This window comes from Podarcis tiliguerta, assembly GCF_965153285.1.
Source record: "Podarcis tiliguerta genome assembly, chromosome: 17".
NCBI lineage: Eukaryota > Metazoa > Chordata > Lepidosauria > Squamata > Lacertidae > Podarcis > Podarcis tiliguerta.
Genome location: NC_139550.1, coordinates 33,777,572 through 33,799,563, shown reverse-complemented (window position 1 = coordinate 33,799,563; position 21,992 = coordinate 33,777,572). Strand labels below are relative to the sequence as shown.

The following is a 21,992-nucleotide window of genomic DNA, read 5'->3' as shown; positions in this document are numbered from 1 at the left end:
CCTGCCTGCAGTTAATTTTATCGCGTGATCTATACTGCAATAATTTTTTGTATTGCAGGCTTCCGGAGCCGAGCGCCGGCGGTGATGGCGGCTTCCCTTTGATCCTCGGAGGGAAGAGCTCCAGAGAAACTGGGATCTTACCGCTTCGGCGACGCGGTGGACCCTTGAAACCGTAGGCGGAGGAAGCCTACGGCCGTGGGACTCGGTGGGTGCCATTTGCGCCCCCCCCAAACGTAAAAGGAGTCTGGTAAAGGCTCCTGAGCGGGGCGGGGGTGGCGAGGCACTGAGAGTCGATCGCTACTTCTCTGGAGTGACGTCGCGCAGCTGTTGCCGAGAGAGCGCCGGCTTTTTCCTGAGACAATTTGGATTACAAAAGAAAAGAAGTACCCGTGAGTAGGGGAAGTTAAAACTTCAAAGAAAAGCAAGATTTTGAATGTTGGATTAGAATTGGGACTTGAAGTAAAAGAGAGAAGTAATTTGAACCCGAAGCGGTAAGGTCTAAACAGGAAGCCAGCCTTCCGCTGTGTAAATAGTTTAAAGCAAAGACTCTGTGGACTAAAACCTTTAAAGACGTCTTTGAAAGGATAAAAAATCCGAAAATCTTAAGACAAGACCCCCTCTCCGGAAGCAGGAGAGGAGAGGGGAAAAGATAGGAAAGATATTTTTGCCTGCATGAAAGGTCTCTGTGATTGAGAAATATCGTCCTGAGCCGTCAAAGGACGTTAAAAGTCCCCCCCCCCCACTGTTATTAGAAGGGGAGGGGGAAAATGGAGGGACATTCTGTCTGATCAAAGAGACTTATAAGACTAAGATATACTGCCTAGACGTTTGATTGTGAATAGATTTGGATTTGGCTAAAGGACAATAGAAAATCCCCCCCCAGGCAGCAGGGAAGCTGTCCGGACTGCCGTTTTGGTTTGCCAAAAGTGAAAGTGAAGTCTTAAAAGACTGTGAAAGACTGTGAAGCATTCAAAAGAATATTTAAGTGTTTGAAGGAGCCAGCCCACCAGGACAAGAGAATTCTACTTGAAACTTGGTATTGTGGACATTACTGTTTCGAATCGGTTGTGAAAAGAGAGAAGGTGATACATTGTATTTTTTTAATAGTAATATTTCCGAGGTCCCCCTGGTGGCTACTGAAATTACTGCAGGGATACAAAGTAAATAGAGGAAAATTCCACTCTCTTCCCTTGAACTGGTAAATAAGTTGCAGCTGCAGAGTAACCTTGAAACTGGTGGCTTATGGCAGAGGGAAAAGGAAAATTACAGCAATTTCAAGACAAAACAACAAGATCTGGTAAATCTTTTCACACGGGAAGGAGGGGATCCTTCCCTGAACCTACAGGAAGTGCCTCTGTTATACCCAAAGTAAAAGAAATGTCTGGGACAGAAGACCTTATTACTGCAGGATTTGCAAGGGTACAGGGATCCCTAGACAAACTGACACAAGAAGTGTCAGAAACTAAAAAACAAGTTGTGGAAGTAAAAAGTCAAGTTGAAGAAACAAACAAAGGGGTAACAGAGGCCTTCCAAAAGATAGAACAGAACTCTGCCAGTATAAAACAGAATACAGCCTCAATTAAGGAATTATTTGAGGCGTCGGTTGAGACAAGAAAAATTGCTGAGGAGGCAAGGGGGGTTGCAGCTGCTACAGAGGAGAAATTGCCACCGATGAGCAAGCAATTGGAGGAGTATAGAGCAAGATTTTCTATGCTGGAATTAAAAGATAAACAAACTAATCTGAGAATTAGAAACGTTCCAGAGATCGAGGAAGGAAGCCTGCGGGACCTTCTGACACAAGAATTTCAGAAATTTTGGACTTTGGAGCCTGAGAAGGAGGAATTTAAGATCCTGAGTGCCTTTCGTCTGGGAAGAACAAGCAAGAAGATCAAAATTAGAGACTGTTTGGTTACATTTAGAACCAAAGAAGAAAGAGACAAGATTTTGGGACTACATTTTCAAAAATCATTGATAATTAATCAATCCAAAGTCGAGATCTTCAAGGATATTCCAAAGCATCTTCTGGACCTTAGATCGAATTATAAAGATCTAGTTATTCAATTAAGAAAAAACAACATCATTTTCAGGTGGGAATTTCCGGAAGGACTCTCCTTCAGTATCAAGGGAAGAAAGACAAAAGTAAGATCAGTGGAAGACAAGAACGCCTTTTTAGAAGTTTATGGAGAGGACCTACAGAAAGGAACATTAAAAGTAGCAGATTCCTTGGAGTCATCAGAGGAGGGAGAGGAAGACAAGACAGGAGCAAGGCCGAAACGAAACAGAAAGAAGAGGACAACGCCGGACTTGACAGATAAAGACAAGACAGAGGGAGCATCTGGAGGAATATAACAGAATAAATTCATCATGTCTCTGCAACTTCTAAGCTGGAATTGTAATGGCCTCAACTCAGTTCGAAAGAGGAAATCGATATTCCATATTTTAAAGAAAGAACAATTGGACTTGATCTGCTTACAAGAAACACATGTGACCAGGCTCCATAGGAAAATTTTAATTAACAAAAGATTGGGTCAAGAATTTATCTCATCTGACAAAGTCAAAAAAAGAGGAGTAGTAATATATGCCAAAGAGAGCCTTACACCAAAATTTATGTTTAAGGATGAACATGGAAGATATTTGGCAATTGAAATACAGTACCATGGACAGAAGTATCTGATAGTAGGAGTGTATGCACCAAACGAGGGAAAATCCGAGTTTTTTAAGAAGCTGCATGAGACACTGAATGAATATTTGGAATACAGTGTGATTTTGATGGGAGATATGAATGGAGTTGTTTCAACAAATATGGACAAGGCGCAACGACAGGTGGTCACCAAGGATGGTAGACTACCGAAAACCTTTTTTGATTTGACTGATAACCTGGACTTGATTGACATCTGGAGAACCAAAAACCCGTTAGGAAGAGAGGGAACCTTCTATTCTGAAGCTAAAATGACTTGGACACGAATCGACCAAATATGGATCACCCGAGGACTGGCACCAAATATAAAAAAGGTGGAAATCTGCCCAAAAACTTGCTCCGACCATAATGCAGTAAAGATGGGAATGAACTTACTACCAACTGGTTCTTTCAGATGGAGAATGAACGACTCTCTCTTCAGGGATGAGGAAGTGAACAAAAAGGCCCAGAAAACTTTGAAAGACTATTTCGAGATAAATTTGAACACGACGGTGGAGAAAAGAATCGTATGGGATGCAAGTAAAGCTGTTATGAGAGGGTTCTTGATACAACAAAATACGCTTAAAAAGAGATTACAAAAGGAAAGAAGGGAAAAGATCTTGGAAAAGATCAATGAAGGAGAAAAGAGATTGAGATTAAAGCCAAATTCAAAGGAAACTCTAAGAGAGATTAAATTATATCAAGTGGAATATATGCAAATGGTAAATCAAGAGATTGAGTGGAAGATCAGACAAATGAGACAGAGAACTTTTGAATCTGCAAACAAGTGTGGGAAATTATTGGCTTGGCAAATTAAGAAGAGACAAAAGTTGAACACAATAACAAATCTAGAAGTGGAAGGAAAAACTATTCAGAACCCTACAGAAATAAGGACCGCTTTTCAAAAATATTTTAAACAGCTTTATTCTCAACAACCCCAGAAGGAAGTAGACATAGAGAAATTCTTGAAAGCGAATGGGCTACCGAAAATATCTCAAGAGAATAGATTGAAATTGAATTATAGCATAACAGACCAAGAGGTCGAGAGTGCCATTCAGAATATGCAACTGGGCAAGTCTCCAGGACCCGATGGACTGACTGCTAGATATTATAAAGCACTGAAAGACTGGCTAATTCAGCCATTGAAAGAAGTTTGTAACAAAATACTTCAGGGGGAGAAGGCACCAGATACGTGGAAAGAAGCTTTTGTTACACTTATACCAAAGGTAGAGACTCAGAAACACCAACTCAAAGACTACCGCCCAATATCATTACTTAATGTGGATTACAAAATTTTTGCAGATATTCTGGCTAGAAGATTCAAGAAGGTTTTAATAGAGGAGATTCATAAGGACCAAGCAGGCTTTCTCCCAGGAAGACATTTATCAGATAATGTAAGGAATATAATAGACATTCTGGAATTTTTACAAGAAAAAATAAATACTAAGGCGGTTCTAATATTTGTGGATGCGGAGAAGGCCTTCGATAATATTTCTTGGAGTTTTATGAAGAAAAATCTCCAAAGTATGGGGGTAGGTCAGGAATTTGAAAATGGTATAGGTGCAATCTATTCTGAACAAAAAGCTAAGTTAATTGTAAACAGTGTAATCACTGAGGAGTTCAGAATAGAGAAAGGTACGCGACAAGGTTGCCCAATTTCTCCTTTGCTGTTTATATCAGTCCTGGAGGTGTTGCTGAATATGATTAGAAAGGACCAATTGGTCAGAGGGATTCAGGTCGGAGCTAAACAATATAAATTAAGAGCATTTGCAGATGACCTAGTTCTGACATTACAGGAGCCAGAATCCAGTGTGAAAAGAGCCTTAGAACTGATCCAAGAGTTTGGTCGACTGGCAGGGTTTAAATTGAATAAAACAAAAACCAAAGTTTTGACAAAGAATCTAACAGAAATTGAGAAAGAAAGATTTCAGAATGAGACAGGATTGGCAGTAGTGAAAAAAGTGAAATATTTGGGTATTACTATGACTGCGAAAAATGGAAATTTATATAAAGACAATTATGAGAAAAGTTGGTCGGAGATAAAGAAAGATCTAGATATATGGTCTAATTTGAAACTCTCCTTAATGGGTCGTATTGCTGTGATAAAGATGAATGTATTGCCAAGAATGTTGTTTTTGTTTCAGACACTGCAAATTATAGATAAGATTGATTGTTTCAAGAGGTGGCAAAGAGATATATCCAGATTTGTCTGGCAGGGCAAAAAGCCAAGGATAAAATTTAAAATATTGACCGACGCAAAAGAAAGAGGGGGCTTTGCCCTGCCAGACCTGAAACTTTATTATGAGGCGGCAGCCTTTTGTTGGTTAAAAGAATGGCTACTTCTTGAAAACACTGACATGTTGGATCTAGAAGGATTTAACAATGTTTTTGGTTGGCATGCATATCTATGGTATGACAAGGTTAAAGTGCATAGAATGTTTAAAATCCACATTGTTAGGAATGCATTGTTTAAAGTTTGGATGAGGTATAAAGACTTGCTTGAAACCAAGACCCCAAGGTGGTTGTCCCCAATGGAAGCAAAAGCACTAAAAAAGCTCAATATGGAGGCAAACTGGCCAAAATATTGGGAGATTTTAGAACAAGATGGAGACAAATTGAAACTACAGAGTTTTGATAAATTAAAAAGTAAAGTCCGAGATTGGCTCCATTATCATCAAATAATGGAAGCATTTAAAATGGATAGAAAAATTGGCTTCCAGGTGGAAAAATCAAAATTGGAGACAGAATTGTTAGAACCCAAAACTAAGATTTTGTCAAGAATGTATAACTTGCTACTAAAATGGAATACACAGGATGAGGAAGTGAAATCAGTGATGATTAAATGGGCACAAGACTTGGGCCATAATATAATGTTTGCTGACTGGGAACGGTTATGGACCACCGGTATAAAATTTACGGCATCTAATGCCCTAAGAGAGAATGTAATGAAAATGATATATAGGTGGTACATGACACCAGTCAAGCTTGCGAAAATTTACCATTTGCCCGATAATAAGTGTTGGAAATGTAAAGAAGTTGAAGGCACATTCTTTCACCTTTGGTGGACGTGCCCTAAGATTAAGGCATTCTGGGAGATGATTTATAATGAGCTGAAAAAAGTGTTTAAATACACATTTTCGAAGAAGCCAGAAGCCTTTCTCCTGGGCATGGTTGGCCAACAGGTGCACAAGAAAGATAGGATTTTCTTTATGTATGCTACAGCAGCAGCAAGAATACTTATTGCACAGTATTGGAAGACAGAAGAATTACCCACTCTGGAAGAATGGCAGATGAAAGTCATCGACTACATGGAATCAGCAGAAATGACCGGCAGGATTAGAGACCAGGGAGAAGAGACGGTGAGGGAAGATTGGAGGAAATTTAAAGACTATTTACAGAAATACTGCAAGATAACGAACATTTGAAGATATCGGACTGAAGGTGACTGGTTTTTAGCAAGAAAGGTGAACAGAAAAAGATTTAAAATCTAGACTGAAGGAAATATAATTATGGGATATGGATTTAAGATGATGAGAAATTTAAATTATGATAGAGGGAAAGAATTTGCAGACAGAACATTTGATTTGGAATACAGAGTAGGGAGGTTGGGGGAAGTCGCAGAAACAAGTAAATGCAAGGTCATTATGAAGATAAAAAGGGTATTTTTTTTTTAATTTTCTCTATTTTTATTGTTTATTACTGTTGTTTTTGTGTTTTATGTTTGTGTATTTTTTCTGTGTTATGTGTTGTTTATGTTGTTCTTTATTGTTTATGTAAAACTTAATAAATATTTATAAAAAATAATTTTTTGTATTGCAATTGCATTTTTATTGTTTATTTTGTATTTCAATGTACTCTTGCCTAGAGACCTTTGGTTATGTAGCAGCACAGAAACATCAGGAGAAGCTTCTCCCTTCACTGACAGGACTATGGTAGCTGAATCATAGATGATAATATCCTGTTCTCTGTGAATCTGTTACAAGTAAATGAGGGTTATATAGTACACCAATATCAGGGACACATTGTGCCTCTGAATACTAGTGCTCTCATGTCCTGCTTGTAGCCTTCCCAAAGACATCTAGTAGGCTACTAGGAGACAGGATGCTAGAACATACCATGCATTTAAAGTACATGCATTTAAAGCTCCAAAACATGAAGGAGTCTTGTGGCAATTTGAAGGTTAAACAAATTTATTATGGTATAAACCTTTATGGACCAAAGTCTATTTTATCTTATGCATGAAGTGTTGGCAAGTATATGGATGCAGAGAAATACACACTCACAAACAAAATGAATTCAGGGGGAAATGAAATGCAAAAACAAATTGGGGGGGGGAACACTGATAACTACAGCAACCATTCACAAAGCAGTGTTGAAGATAGTGAACATCCTGGCATTTGTAAGCTAATTGACACCTGTAGTGAGGTTAAAAACCCGTTATGTTGATTCAGACTACAGGTGATAGAACCTAACTTCTTGTTAAGTTGCAACTCATCAGTTTCACACTGAGGATTCCCTTTGAAGTCCTTTTGTCCAAGAAGGACAAAGGTCTGTAAAAGAGTATTGTAGGAGGTTGAAATGTTCTCCCGCTGGTTGTTGAATATTGCCGCTTTTGATGTCAGATTTGTGTCCATTATTCTTTTGCACAGACTGGCCTGTTTGTCCCTTGTAGATGGTGGAATGGCATCGCTGGCAGAAGATGGAATCCCAATGAGATGAGCAGGACCATGAATGTTGCAGCTATCATTATTATATCCTGTTATAGTGCTGCCTTTTATATTGCCTTATTCCCACCCCCCACCTCCTCAGTAATACTTAGTGCTTATTCGGGGGAGAGTCAATATCCCAAGACTTTTCCTTTCTACTGTCGCTTTAAGAATGTCCAGGCTATATGGCAAGTCTGGAGACTGGCAGCTTTTTTGCAAAAGTGTTTTGACAGGAATGGTGACGTGTGCGCATTCCTTGGAGCAGGTACTGAAACGGGATGCTACCTGGAATTGTCCTGTTGCTCTATTTACAGAGCAAAAACGATGCAGTTAATGTGATTAACCCCCCCCCCGGATTATACGAGAGGGGTTGGGGTGGAGGAAAGCCTTGATGTCCTGCTCCTTTAGCCCCAGAGGCTGGGCGGCTGAATTCTTCCACAACAGGCCTAGTTTAAAAGTTTGCTCCTTACGCTTTCACATTGGAAACGACTTTTCTTCCTGGTCATTTTGTGAATGAAGGTGGTTCGCAGCAGAGCAGCTCGGCGGCTCCCCCGCCTCCCTCGAGTCCGGTGGTGAGGAAGGCGAGGGCGCGGCGGCGATGAGCCCCCGGGGAGTGACGGGCGGCGGAGGCGGCCCCTTCCCGGCTTGGAATGCGCGGCTCGCCACATTGTTGCCATTCCCAGCCGGCTCCAGAATGTTGTGAATGGAAGGATCGCAGCGCAGGCCACGCCCACATAGAACCCCACCGGCAGGACTGAGGCCGCCCCCGCCTTGCCTGATTGGCTGGGTGGGCCTCTCGACCTTTGATTGACACCTTTTCCCCCCAGACGGCCCTCCCCTCCCACTTTCCTTTCTTTCCTTTTTTTAATATTTATTTAAACCCCACGACATGGGGGCGTGCATTGTTTCCTCCTTGAGCGGCAGCCGAGCTCGCCCAATCCTCGCCGGTCTCTCCCTCGCCGGCCACCCAATGGGAGGCGAGCAGGTTGAAAAGGGAGGACCGGCGAGGCCGCGGCAGCCGAGCTCATTGTTGTGGGAGCTCCTTAAAGGGGCCGCATCCGACGCCGCCAGCGGAGAGGGAGGAACGGCCGACTGAGCGGGCCAGGCCAGGCCCGGGCCGCCGCCGCCGCCGCTGGGTTTCCGGGCAAGGCGCGCAGGAGAGGCCGGGGATCGGCCGGGCCTATGGAGCCCCCGCCCGCCAAGCGCAGGTGCGGCGGCTCCGGGGAGCAGCCCGAGCTGGGGCCGGGGCCGGGCGCCGCCGCCTCCGCCGCCACCTCGGCCCCCAGCGCCGTCGAGACGCTTCTGGACCTGAGCGCCCGGCGGGTGGCGGAGACGTGGGCCTTCGAGCAGGTGAGGGCAGCAGCTTCTCCGCTCCCCCCCCCCCCGGGCCGCTGCGTGGGAAGGAGCCGGCGCGTCCGAGGCTCCCTTCGCCTCTCTCCCCCCAAGAGGTGCCGGGGCTCGCAGCTGCCCGGCAAGCCTTCCTCCCGCCACCCCCTCGTCTCCCCCGAGGGCGCTGGACGGCGAAGGCACTCTGCACATCCTCAGGAGCGCCTTCCTGTATCTCGGCCCCCATCCCCGGCCGCGTACGAGCCCTTCCCCCTTCTAAAGCCCCCCGCTTTTCCTCCCCCCTCTCTTTTTCTTTTCTCCGACGGCTGCGGCCTGGCGTTGCAAAGCCGATCCCGTGGCCTCGGGCCGTGGAAGTTGGGGCTGCCCGCTCCTTCGAAGCTGCCCTTGTGGGGCTCGGCCCCTTCGAACAATGGGTCGGGGTGCAGGTGGCAGCGTCGTCGAGGGGCTTCCTCGGCCGGATTTATGCCGGCAGGAGAAGGGAACGCAGGAATTCTGCGCGCCCCTCGAGTTGACAATCCTACTTACTAGCCAGGCTTGAACAAAGCCGAGCCTAATCTGTTTGTTTTTCTCTCCACCAATCTCTACCCTCTGCCATCTCCCTGTAGTCTTCTCTGGGGCCAGCTCCTTTCTTCCTTTTAATTCTCCCCCCTCTTGCTGCTGCCACCCTAACATCTTGTCATTCATACTTAGTTTTGTATGCTCTATCTCCTGCCATCCTTTCCTGGGAGGTCAAATTTGGGCTGGCTGGGTTATTGGGGGGCAGGGTGTCCCCTCTAAGTAGCTTTTGAACCGGGGTCCCATGAGCTGGGTAGGGGGCTAATGGCCTAAATGTGGCCTTGCTTGGTATATTAACTTGCGATTTAGTGGACTTCCTCTAGGTCTCACCAGAGTGACTGACAATTACATTCCGGATCTCCTTCTCTCTTTAGTCCATATTACCTTGCCTTTTTTCAGTTGTTGATTTGAGGAGAAGCTCCAGCATTTTTTCTGACATCCCTTTTTGTGTGATCCCACCAGGATTTACAGCCAGGCTTCCAAGGTCCATTGAGATTGGAAGAAAAAAATGACTTTATCTCCTGGCTTTCTTTGCGTGCTACTTGCGCATGCTGTGTTTTATTCTGCATCTGTTTGTGATTCTCTCTCACCCACAACCTCTGCCCTCAAATGATGCCTTTATGCAGCTTGATTTGGAGGAAGTGGTTATCCTAGGGTGCCCTTTAAAGGCTGTCTCTGTGTGTGCCTGCTGAGAAATAGGTGGAGTGGGTGTTAATTGGGATAGCTGAAACTAGCTAACTTTGGCTAGCCGAGAGAGTCAGGACTAGTCTGGGCAGAGCCTAGGAGAAGGTAAGGTTGCGATACTGTGGCGTGGAGGGTGCGGGGAGACTAGGCTCGCTACACATGTTCTTCTCCTCTTTCTGAAATTTGTCAGAGCCACACTTGCTCACAATTCTTGGAGATCAAAGCTCAGCTACTTCCTTCCCTCAAATCTAAGAATTCCTTGTAAGCAGCTGTAGTTCCATCCAGGGAGACACAGGGGTTGATTTCTGTGTCAGGCTGGGAAACTCGTCAGACGAGAGTCACTTGTCACTGCCATCAATGAGTGAAACTTCCAAGTCCAAGCACTTGCACACCTGAAATAGGAGGGAATACGGAGGAGCTCTGGGCTGAAAAAGCATATCCCCCTCCAATCTCTTTAATTTTCAAGACTGGAAAGGTTTCATCAGGGAATGGTAAAAAGGAGAGGGGTGTCGCTAGGCTGCTGTGTGTGCGAAGAATCCGTTGAAAAATTCTGAATTCTGCTCATTTAATGGGCTAGTCCACAAGGATGACTCTCTGGATTACTTTGCCAGTGCTTAGAGTAAGTGTAGACTGTTTATCAGTCAACCTCCACCTCCTCAATTTGCCTTGGCTTTGAGGCACATTAGAACTCTGGAGGAATGAAAGGATAGAGCTGGATAGAACACCCCCTCCCCATTTTGTCATTTGGAGCAGGCATAGTCCTCATCTTCCATGTGAATTTGAACTGAATAGCTGTTGTAAAACACAGCCAAAGAGTTGCCTTTTAACTTGGTACCTCGTCTCAAGTTCGATAAATGGAATTCTCACCGTGAAGGGAATAGCTTTGACTTGAAAGTGACAGGGTTGTAACCATGGCCTTTAAATAAGCCTTTGTCTTGATCATTTCACATAGACCTGTGTCTGGCCTCTTCCACTTTAGGATGCAGGTGGTGGTGGGTGTATTACTAAATTCTTCTCTAAACAAATTGGTTTCTTTCACAAGGAAGAGCAGCACATTTGGGAGAAGGTTTCTAGCCTATCTTTCTCCCAGACATATTCCATGTTCAAGGAAATTTGTGTATGAAGGAGTATTCTATCATAAGAGTTCCCAACTTCAATCTAAATAATAGCAAACAGGACATAGGTTTACTACCTTAGTGAAAACTAAGCTTGGTGCTCGCTTAGCTACATGAAGTGGCAGAGTCTATGTAGAAGTTGTAGTCAGTTTTACCATTGACTGCTTAAATTCCATTGAGGATTTAAGCAGGGTCTGTGAACAGGACTGCAGGTCCACTTGTCTGTAGCATATTCTTGGTCAGAACTGGTCTTCTGTAGTTTCATACCTTGATTTTCAGCACTGGCTGGTTAATTTTCTTTCCTTTGTCACTCCCCCCCCCCCCCCCCGGTATTTAAATTGAAGGACACTGTTGCCATAGTACACCATTCCTGACTGACTTTCTCATATTGTTCTTGGGCTGTGTGTTGTTCTGGTTCTCTCCATCAAGTCACCTTATTAAACTCTGTTCCTAGCTGACTGAAGTACAAACAGGAATATACAAAGGAAACCTTCTGGTCAGATGAGGTGATATAGCTGTTATCAGGTGATGAATTCTCTGGTGCAGTTTTAAGAGCAGTGAAGTTTGATGTGGAGGAGTCTGATTCTTTAGGTGAAATCCACTGGGAGGTTTGCTGTGCAAGCCCCATTTATTTATTAAATCATTATTTATTTATTGAATTTATAATAATTTCAAAGTTGCCCAGGGTAGCAGATGACCAGTGATAAAACATCTTTAAAACAATTCCAGTACAGATACAGACTGGGAAAGAAAAGGCTTGTTGGAAGGTGGAGCCCTTCCATAGGCACCATAGATGGTGACTGTGTAATATTTAAGGGGAGGGAATTCCTAGGGGGCAGGTGCCACAACACTAAAGGCCTGATTGCTATATTGTGTGGAACAGACCTTCTCATAAGATGGTATCTGCAGGAGGCCCACATCTGCAGAGCCGTATAAGGATATGCAAGGGGCAAGACGATCTGTATAGGGTTGTATACATCAAAACCTTGACCTTAGCCTGGAAATTAATGGCAGTTGCTTTTATGAAGCTTTCATTTGTTTGTGCAGGAGGCTTGTGCAGGAGATCTTCCAGTGGGTTAGTGGGACACAGTCCCTCCCCCCATTTGGATCCCCCCCCCAGTGTTTGATTAAAGAATAGCCAGAAGGAGGGAAGGATACTAGAGGGAAGTTAGCACAGAAGAGATAGAAGCTTATTTATTTATTTATTTATTAAATGGATATACTGTCCTTCATCTGAAGATCACAAGATAAAAATACAAGATAAAAGCACAGGCAAATAGTTAGAACAGAAGCAAAACAAGACAATAATTCTCCCCGCTCAAAAAACAACAACACATTTAAAAGGCCGTAGAATATAAATCAGCTAAAGGCCTGGTTGACGACAACCCTGTTTTCACCTGGTACCTAAAGATGTATAATGAAGGTGCTAGACAAACCTCTCTTGGGGTGGGGAGAGCATTCCACAAATGGGGAGCCACTGCAGAAGAGGTCTACCCTCTGGACCTCTCATGGAGGAGGCATGTGAAGAAGGGTCTCAGACGATGATCTCATGATCTCTGATCTCGGAGTCTGGGTTGGTTCATATGGGAAGAGGCGGTCCTTCAGGGATTGCAGCCCTAAGCCATTTAAAGCTTTATAGGTCACAACCAGCCCTTTGAATTGTGCCCAGAAACTAATTGGCAGCCAGTGCAGTTGGGCCAGGATCAGTGTAATATGCTAAAACCGTATTGTCCCGGTGAGCAACCTGGCCACTGAATTCTGCACCAGCTGGTTTCCAAACATTCTTCAGAGGCAGAACTACATATAACGTGTTGCAGTAATCCAGCCTAGAACTCTCTGGTCCTTAGGGAGACTGTGTGTGAGATGAGTTTTGCCAGGAGGACTGGATGAAAGCAGGGCTGAAACTAGGCTTTATTTCACCCACCCTGGTCAAAGACCCAGTTTGGCCCCCCCAAACACGCACACACGCACAGGCTGGGAGCCTCAATGGTGTGCCTCTGGAAGCTTCAACTCGGACAAAATGTCCAGCTAGCACTCACCCCCTCCCCAGCTATGGCCCTGGCATCTGCTTCTTGTGTCAAGAGCAGTGTGAAAGGGGATGGAATTAAGAAAATGGGGTGTTAAAAAGAGAACCTGCATGGAGACACAGGGAAAGTGCTGGAAGAGAACTTTGAACTAGAAGCCTGATTCTGAAAGAGCTGAAAATTTTGGCAAAAAAGGTGGTGTGAGAATAGCAATACGGTGTGTGGGAGATGAATTTAATGAAGGCATCAGAACAGATTAAGTGGGAGAAATTCCAGTAGTTAAGACGACTGCATGGAGAAGGGGGCCAAAAGGGAATGACATATTAAGACCGTGTGTGTGTGTGTGTGTATGTAAGGAATCCAGTTCTGCCCAAGTTTGGATTGAATCACAAGGTTACTTACAAATTTGGCACAAGAGGAGGAGGGTTTAGTGAAATTTTGGAGTCTTACGACCATCTGCCTGTGCCAAAGATTCAGCTGTTGCTTGTGAGACAAGAGTTGAGAATGCTCAGTTACCTGAGGAAACTATTGGGTAGAATTTAGGCAAAGTTTTAGGCCGAAAGATTTGCTCATTCTTTTTTCTCTAATTTGAGAAGATTGGGCGAGAGGCCAAGGGGGAAAAAGAAGGCTGGATGAGATCTGAGAATATTTGTAAGCAGACCATTGCTTAATATGGGAGAAAACTTTCGCCAGCGAGGAAGCTGCTTGTATTAACATAAATTAGCAAGAAGGGAAATAAGTTAGTTAAGTGTCAACATGTGGACCAGTTTCTGTTTTCTGGACAGAGTTGGAATTGTGTACCTATAAGCTACATAAACTGGACTAGGAGGAAATATCTGTGAGTGGACTTTTAGGAGCCTGCCTGATCCTTGCTGGCCATTCTCTGAATACCAAGACTTTGTGTGGCCACCATTTATGCTGAAGTGAAGGAAAAGTCTTTTCCTTGTGGCGTCAGTTGGTCGTGGCAACTGTGTGGGAGTCTGGAACCAGAAATAGAAGAGAAGGCCAATTTTGAGTATCCTTTGCATGGAAATTGGTGTATAGATTTAGAAGTTAGTGTGCCTGTTGTGATGCATTTAAGAGATCTGGTTGCAGCAGCGCTGAAACTTCTGGCACCTGTTGGCTGAGCCGTTCTGTGGTGTCTTGAGCGTTCCGAGAAGCGAGAATGAAATGGGCCGCGCAGAATGTTTGCGCACAGTCTGCCACAGATGTGGGGAAGTGGGAAGTCGGTTTGGCTGGAGCAGAAGTCACCTGCTGTCTCTAGGGCAGGAGGAGCTTTGTGAGGAAGGTAAGCCAGATGAATGAGAATGATCCCAAGAGATGGAGGCTGAAGGGCCAGGAGACTGTGCCCAGGCAGAAAATTCAGAAGAAGTGGGAGAATAATCCATAGACTGGAATATGAGAGAGGAGTTGGAGCTGGCTCCAGGTTTCGGAGGGCTGTTGGGCAAGATGCCCTCAATGCAACCCTTACTTGGGAAAGGCCACCTTCTCCTTGCTATTACCACTGCTTGGTTGCACACCTTCTCCTTTTAAGCCCAGTCTGCGCAGCTATCCAGAGAGGGCTATCACTGTTCATTTGCTTGGGGACGGTAGGCAAGAATAGCAAGAAGGAGGAGCAGGAGGCTCCAGAGACTGGCATTTGGCCGCCTGTTGCAATGTAGTCCATGGCAGGTGCCAACAACATCCCCATTCCCGATGCTGCCCTTTGACCTAGGAATCTCCTTTATTGTAACTAGAAACCATTGGTTTAAGTCCTACCCAACCTTCTGAGCAGGAGAAAACAAGCTTTCTCCATCTTCCATGTAACAGCTCTAAAGATAATTGAAGATGGCTATCATGTCTCCTCTCTGTCTCCTCTTTTCCAGGCTAAACATATCCAGCTCCCTTAACTCTTCATCACAAGGCTTGGTTTCCAGACCTCTGATCATTTCGATCACACTCCTCTGAACATGTTCCAGTTTTATCAATATCCTTCTTTAATTTTGGAGCCCAAAATTGGACACACTATTCCAGGTGTGATCCGACCAAGGCAGAATAGAGTGGTTCTACTACATCCCTTGACTTGAACTCTATACTTCTGTTGGTGCAGCCTAGAATAATCTTTGCTTTTTTTGCTGCTGTATCGCACTGTTGACTCATGTTAAGATTTTGGTTTACTAAGACCCCTAGATCCTTTTTGCATCTACTACTAAGCCAGGTGTCCCCCATTTTATATTTGTGCAGCTGGTTATTCCTTCCTAAGTGTAGAACCTGGCATTTGGCCCTGTTGAAATTCATTTTGTTAGTTTGGGCCCAGTTCTCCAAACTGTTAAAACTAATATTGAATCCTAATTCCATCTTCGGTGGCATTAGCTACCCCTCCCAGTTTGGTGGTGGTGGTTTTTGTTTGTTTGTTTTGAGAATGGGGGACGTGGGTGGCGCTGTGGATAAAAGCCTCAGCCTAGGGCTTGCCGATCTAAAGGTCGGCGGTTCGAATCCCCGCGGCGGGGTGCGCTCCCGTTGTTTGGTCCCAGCGCCTGTCAACCTAGCAGTTCGAAAGCACTCCCGGGTGCAAGTAGATAAATAGGGACCGCTTACTAGCGGGAAGGTAAACGGCGTTTCTATGTGCAGCTCTGGCTCGCCAGAGCAGCGATGTCACGCTGGCCACGTGACCCGGAAGTGTCTGCGGACAGCGCTGGCCCTTGGCCTCTTTGAGTGAGATGGGCGCACAACCCTAGAGTCTGTCAAGACTGGCCTGTACAGGCAGGGGTACCTTTACCTTTTACCTTTGAGAATGAGTGCTGGACCTAAGGCATTTGCTATTTGTCCCAGGGTGTTAGACGGTTTGTGCTCCAACCCTTTGGGGTTCCTTTTACCCAGAAAGTCTTCCTGCATCTTCACAGCAGCAGCAATTCAGCTCTCTCTTCGTGAATTCCCTTGAAGGAATAAACACCTCACCTGTTCAGTTCTTCTCCAAAGCATTCATTTATATTACAAGTTGTGTAACACTATATCACTACTGGTCTACATAAAATAAAACACAACTGTATACAGAGATTTCAATCCTTTGCCCAGAGAGACAGGTTCACAGTCTCTCACAAAGGCCAGCACAGGGTATGCTGGGAATATATTTCTGAATTCAGGAAATGGAGGAGCAATAAGGAGGTTATGATATGGCCATTCTGCCATTCATATGCTGCTCTTGGCGTGCTTGGACTTTCCCATTAACACGCTGGGGCCTCCCTGCCTTTGGGGGGTTGTTATCAATGTGAATGTTGTTCAGGCTTGGTCTAAAGGGGAGTGAGGCTCCGAGGCTCAGTGACCAAAATGGAGGGCGAGCGAGGGGAGAGAGGAAGGAATTCTAAACTTAACTTGCATTAACTAGCCAGATATGCTATGACCAAAGGAAGTCAAAATGATCATGGGACCCAGCTCTCACTGGACAGGAGCTTAGCAAGGTGTGTGGTAGTACCTGGCTTCACTCACCCCCCTTCATTTTATCTGTGGCAGCAGGAACTCTCTGCTCTCTGGGAGGGATGGGTGCTATTGGCCCAGAGCAGGCTCCACCATAGCTGCTCTCCTTTCTCTGAGCTACGGGCTACTAACAAGCCACAACAATGGCTTTATGCCTCTGGTTTACGGTAGATGATGCTTGGCGATCGCATCTTTGCGTAAGCATTTGCATTCCTTTCCCAGGCCTGTCACAATTCTGTGGCTTCCAGTATCATGTGGCTTCATGTCGTCTCCACCCTCAACCCCACCAAATACTTAGGAATTCCAGTTCACTAGGCACCTTCTTATAGTACAGAGAGCTCAGACGGGTGCGTAGCAGCCCAAATAGCTGGCCATCCATCTGCTTGACCACATTGGTGTCTAGGAATTTGAAAAGATTTTTAGTCATACCCTGGTGTCATGAAAATATGGTGTTTGTGCCCAGGCAGCCAATGCAGTTTCTCTCCAGATGTTGCTGAACTCCAGCTGCAGCCATCCCTGATCACTGGCCCTGATGAGAGGGCGTCAAGCGCCAGCTTTCCCATCCCTGCTGCATCAAGGCCGGGTTGGGGAATGCAGCTTTGCCTTGTCATCAAAGTGTATACAGTCATCTCCATTTACGTAACCCTCTGGTTACGTAAACTTCGGGATGCGCGCGCGGCAAACCCGGAAGTATTTTACTGGGTTTCGCCATGCATGCATGCGCAGAAGTGGTCCTCAGGTTGCGGAAACCTTGGGATCCGACCCTTGGGAACTCATCCCGTCTGCAACCAGAGGTACCACTGTATCAGTTTATGGCATCCCTGTTCCGGGATGTCAGGCAGAGGGCCTAGCAGGCTTGTTTGGGGGTGGCCAGGGCTGAAAGATGCACCTATGTATTGTTTTAAACATTTAGATTCTCATTTTCTGTGTTAGGCTTGACAGTTGAATAGCAATAAAAGTAAAGCTCTGAATATAAAACATCAAAGTTTTAACAGGAAAAGGAACCAAGTCAGTCATGAAAAACACAGTGATTGGCCCAGGGTCACCCAGTGAGCTCCACAGCTGAGTGGGGACTTGCACCTTGCCCCCCAGGTCCCAGCCCATCACTGCTATACCACAGGGCAGTGTAAAAGCTAAGAGTTGGTGCCTGGCAGATATCTCAGGCGAGCGAGTTCCATCACTCAGGTGCCACCACAGAAAAGACTTGATCCTTGGGTCTAAAGGTTGGGGCTGCAAGGGTGGCACCTGGAGGATGATCTTAAGAGATGAATGGGTTTATATAGGAGACAGCTGTCATTCAGATCCCTGGTCCCAGGGTGTTATAGTCCTAATGGTGATCTTATTCCTCTCGTCCAGGTAGAAGAGCGGTTCTCCCGCGTCCCGGAACCTGTGCAGAAGCGCATTGTCTTTTGGTCCTTCCCCCGGAGTGAGCGAGAAATATGCATGTACTCATCCCTTGGCTATCACCCTCCGGAGGGTGAGCGAGACTCACGTGTGCCCTTTAACCGTGGCCTAAATTTGTTACAGTCGGGTGCTGTTGACCGTGTCCTGCAAGTAGGTAAGTGGCTTTTGTGTTGGATGACTCTTGCAACCTGCTCCAGAGGGTTGGGGGAACCCCTGGAATAGATTTAGGGGGCATGCCAGGGGGAGTGCTTTCTGTTGCACAAGCAGAAATCTTTGTGCTGATGGAGCAATGGCGGGGGGGGGGGAGGAGAGGGAGGGGATGTCCCATTGAGCAAAGGAAAATCCTTGTGGCAAAGTTAAAGCAGTGATAAAACTATGCTTGCATGCAGTTGAAAGGTCTGGAATGGCACTTCAGCATATGCATGTATGTGGGAGGAAATACTCTCGAATTCTGAGTAAATATGCATTGGACTACAGGACGTGGGTGGTGCTGTTGGTTAAACCACAAAGCCTAGGACTTGCCAATCAGAAGGTCGGCAGTTTGAATCCCCGCAATGGGGTGAGCTCCCGTTGCTCGGTCCCTGCTCCTGCCAACCTAGCAGTTCAAAAGCACGTCATAGTGCAAGTAGATAAATAGGTACCGCTCCGGCGGGAAGGTAAACGGCGTTTCCGTGTGCTGCTCTGGTTCGCCAGAAGCGGCTTAGTCCTGCTGGCCACATGACCCGGAAGCTGTACGCCGGCTCCCTCAGCCAATAAAGCAAGATGAGCACTACAACCCCAGAGTCAGTCACAACTGGACCAAATGGTCAGGGGTCCCTTTACCTTTATGCATTAGACTAAGTGGCCAGTCTTATTTCTCACATAGATAGGCTGGGGAAACAAGGGTATGCAATCTTGCTGTTTGTCGCAACCGTGAGTGAGCAAGATAGCAGCTCACTGCTACCATAGAGGTTTCCAAGGTAATGGGGCAAGCCAAGTTAACAGCTGCTCATGTAAGATCATGTGGCAGGTTGCTACACTCTTGCCATTCTTGGATTAACATACAAAGGGGATAATGATCAAGGCTATAGTTACTTGATGTCCCAAGTCACGTGACTTTTTGTTTCTGTTGCTTTAAATATACCTGTGTTGTCTGTCTGTCTGGGTTCAGAAACTTTGCAAATGTTTTAGGTGGCATGGGTTGAATGAAGGGGGACGGATTTCAGGACAACCTGGGAAGGGAATACATCCTTTGTTGTTTGTTCCAAGACCTAGGTTGTAGAGGAAATGTTTTTGAGGCAATCAATGTTTGAGGCAGGGGATGTTTAAATAAAACAGAGTGTATCTGCCACAAAAATACAACTTTCCCCCCTATTCCAGCGACCCGATTTATGTCCAAATGATCTGTTGGAGCTTTCTGAGATTGCTTTAAGTAACCAAAGGTGGGGAATGCCAAAATTGAAGGGCTACTGTGGAAAGCTTCCTCCTCTATGTCCTTTCTTTATATGCCCTTTTTGTATGAATTAATGAAGGGTGTGTTTTGGGTAATCATGATGAGGCACTGAGCAGCAGGCGACGCCGGCTTGGCCCTGTCTATTTCTATAGTGTCTTATGGGAAGAATTGGACTCTGGAGCTCTGCATAGCATTTGCTCCTGACAGTTGCAATCTCTGCCTCTTGCTTTGTTGTTGATCATTTCTGCGCAAACATGAGGCTTAGACTTGCTTGAATAAAGAAAAGGCTTCATTAGGTTGCCAAACTGTGGCATCGGATTCTGTAGTTGGGCAGTAAAGTTGCAGAACGGCACACATCCCTGATGAGACCAGGCACTTGTTGATGATCTTGAGCAGAAAAACTTCTCTAATAACAGGATTAGTTGCGGGTGGATCCTTGATGACTGTTGCTGAAATATTAATAGGCTATCTGTGAACTGGGCTGGAAGGGAAGTGACTAGCTCAGCCGACTAACTGGCTTTCTTTTGGCTCAAGAAAATCTCTTCACTTTTTAACTTTGCAAAGTCATCAATCTGATAATGTATTTGTGTTAATACCAGCACTTGCTTCTTGTCTACACCCCTCATAGAATCCTATAATTATTGAGTTGGAAGGGACCCAGGGGTCATCTAGTCCAACCCCCTGCAATGCAGAATTCTGACACTTGCAGACTTCTATCAGCATCCTGCAGGGGATTGGCCCCATATATGTAGGGCCAAAATGGAGCCCTCGGCATTAATGAACATGAAATCTTTGCTATGTTTCTGTTCCCTGAGCCTTGGCTGCTTCCTGTCTCTTCCTTGTGTCAGCCCACGTTAGAACACATGCGCTGCTGAGTCTTCCTGTTGCTTCGTTAACAGAAATGCATTGGGCAATTTCTTAACAGCTGTTTTATTTGAGCTCTGCTTTAGTATCCCAGCACTTATTACTTTACATCTAAAAACAACAACAAACAATAACATCTTCTCAAATGTCACTAGTTGAATTTATGACTTGTAGTTCAATCCTATATATATCTGTTCAGAAGTAAGTCTTATTGAATTCAGCTGGTCTTACTCTCTGGGATAAGCGGGATGTTAGGGGAGGGGTACTACCTCTGGTGGGAGGGGGACATGTCATGCTCTTTCTGGGGTAGTTTGTCCACCTGTGGTCCCTGCATTCAGCTCTCACCTGTGGTTCCTAGAAGCTGTTAGAATGCGACAGCGGTCACATCCTGCAAATGACTTTGACTGGTTGGCTAAACCAGGTGAGGGCAGCCGATGGGTCTCAAACCTTCAGTGAGTTGGGGACTTCCCCTGCGTGTGAAGACAGGCTCAGTGGATTGAGTGGACGAGACTAATAAAGGTAAAAGGTAAAGGTACCCCTGCCCGTACGGGCCAGTCTTGACAGACTCTAGGGTTGTGCGCCCATCTCACTCAAGAGGCCGGGGGCCAGCGCTGTCTGGAGACACTTCCGGGTCACGTGGCCAGCGTGAGATCGCTGCTCTGGCGAGCCAGCGCAGCACACGGAACGCCGTTTACCTTCCCGCTAGTAAGCGGTCCCTATTTATCTACTTGCACCCGAGAGTGCTTTCGAACTGCTAGGTTGGCAGGCGCTGGGACCGAACAGCGGGAACGCACCCCGTCACGGGGCTTCGAACCACCGACCTTGCGATCGGCAAGCCCTAGGCGCTGAGGCTTTAACCCACAGCGCTTATTACTTTACATCTAAAAACAACAACAAACAATAACATCTTCTCAAATGTCACTAGTTGAATTTATGACTTGTAGTTCAATCCTATATATGTCCGTTCAGAAGTAAGTCTTTTTGAATTCAGCTGGTCTTACTCTCTGGGATAAGTGGGATGTTAGGGAAGGGGTACTACCTCTGGTGGGGGGACACATCATGCTCTTTCTGGGGTAGTTTGTCCACCTTTGGTCCCTGCACTCAGCTCTCACCTGTGGTTCCTAGAAGCTGTTAGAATGCGACAGCGGTCACATCCCGCGAATGACTTTGACTGGTTGGCTAAACCAGGTGAGGGCAGCCGATGGGTCTCAAACCTTCGGTGAGTTGGGGACTTCCTCTGCGTGTGAAGACAGGCTCAGTGGATTGAGTGGACGAGACTAATAGTTGGGTCCAATAGTCAAGAAGGCGGTTGCTGTAGAGGGAAGTGAGGGGCAGATGGGGCTTGTCAACCTGGGAAGGTAGCCCATCTAGGAAAACTGATCCTAAACCTCTGCTGGCTTGTGAGACATGTTTGGGAGAAGAAAAGACTAAGGAGTAAGCCCTACACACATCCAGAGTGGAGTCCCTTAGATGGTTGGATGGCGCCTTGTACACCTCCTTCCAGCAACACCTGCAGCAAAACTGGTGCCAAACATATTGTTCTGCTTTCTTTTGGACCACATCAGCGAAGCCGAGAGGGGGGTCTTGTCATCTGGGCAGCCCAGGATCTCCATACACGCTGCCTAGGCTTGGGCCCTGGAGAGGTTGCTTCAGTGCTGCTAATGCAGCAGTTTGACTTCACCCCTGGAGGCACACTCCATTGTCTTTTGAGACAGACGGGTGCCAACCAAT

General features: G+C 45.7%; 1 protein-coding gene and 1 long non-coding RNA gene across 3 annotated transcripts in view; one reads left to right on the top strand and one right to left on the bottom strand.

Moving 5' to 3' along the window:
* The window catches only part of LOC310667923, a 67,921-nt gene that overhangs the window by 9,144 nt on the left and 36,785 nt on the right, over nt 1–21,992 (bottom strand). The gene's annotated exons all lie outside the window — the stretch shown is intronic.
* Nucleotides 8,362–21,992, top strand: part of ZSWIM4 (zinc finger SWIM-type containing 4) — a 44,214-nt gene continuing 30,583 nt past the window's right edge. Inside the window, exons 1-2 of the mRNA XM_083419544.1 lie at nt 8,362–8,733; nt 17,918–18,119. Coding sequence (XP_083275670.1) covers nt 8,566–8,733; nt 17,918–18,119 — 370 coding nt within the window. The 5' untranslated portion in view covers nt 8,362–8,565. The remainder of the gene's footprint in view (nt 8,734–17,917; nt 18,120–21,992) is intronic.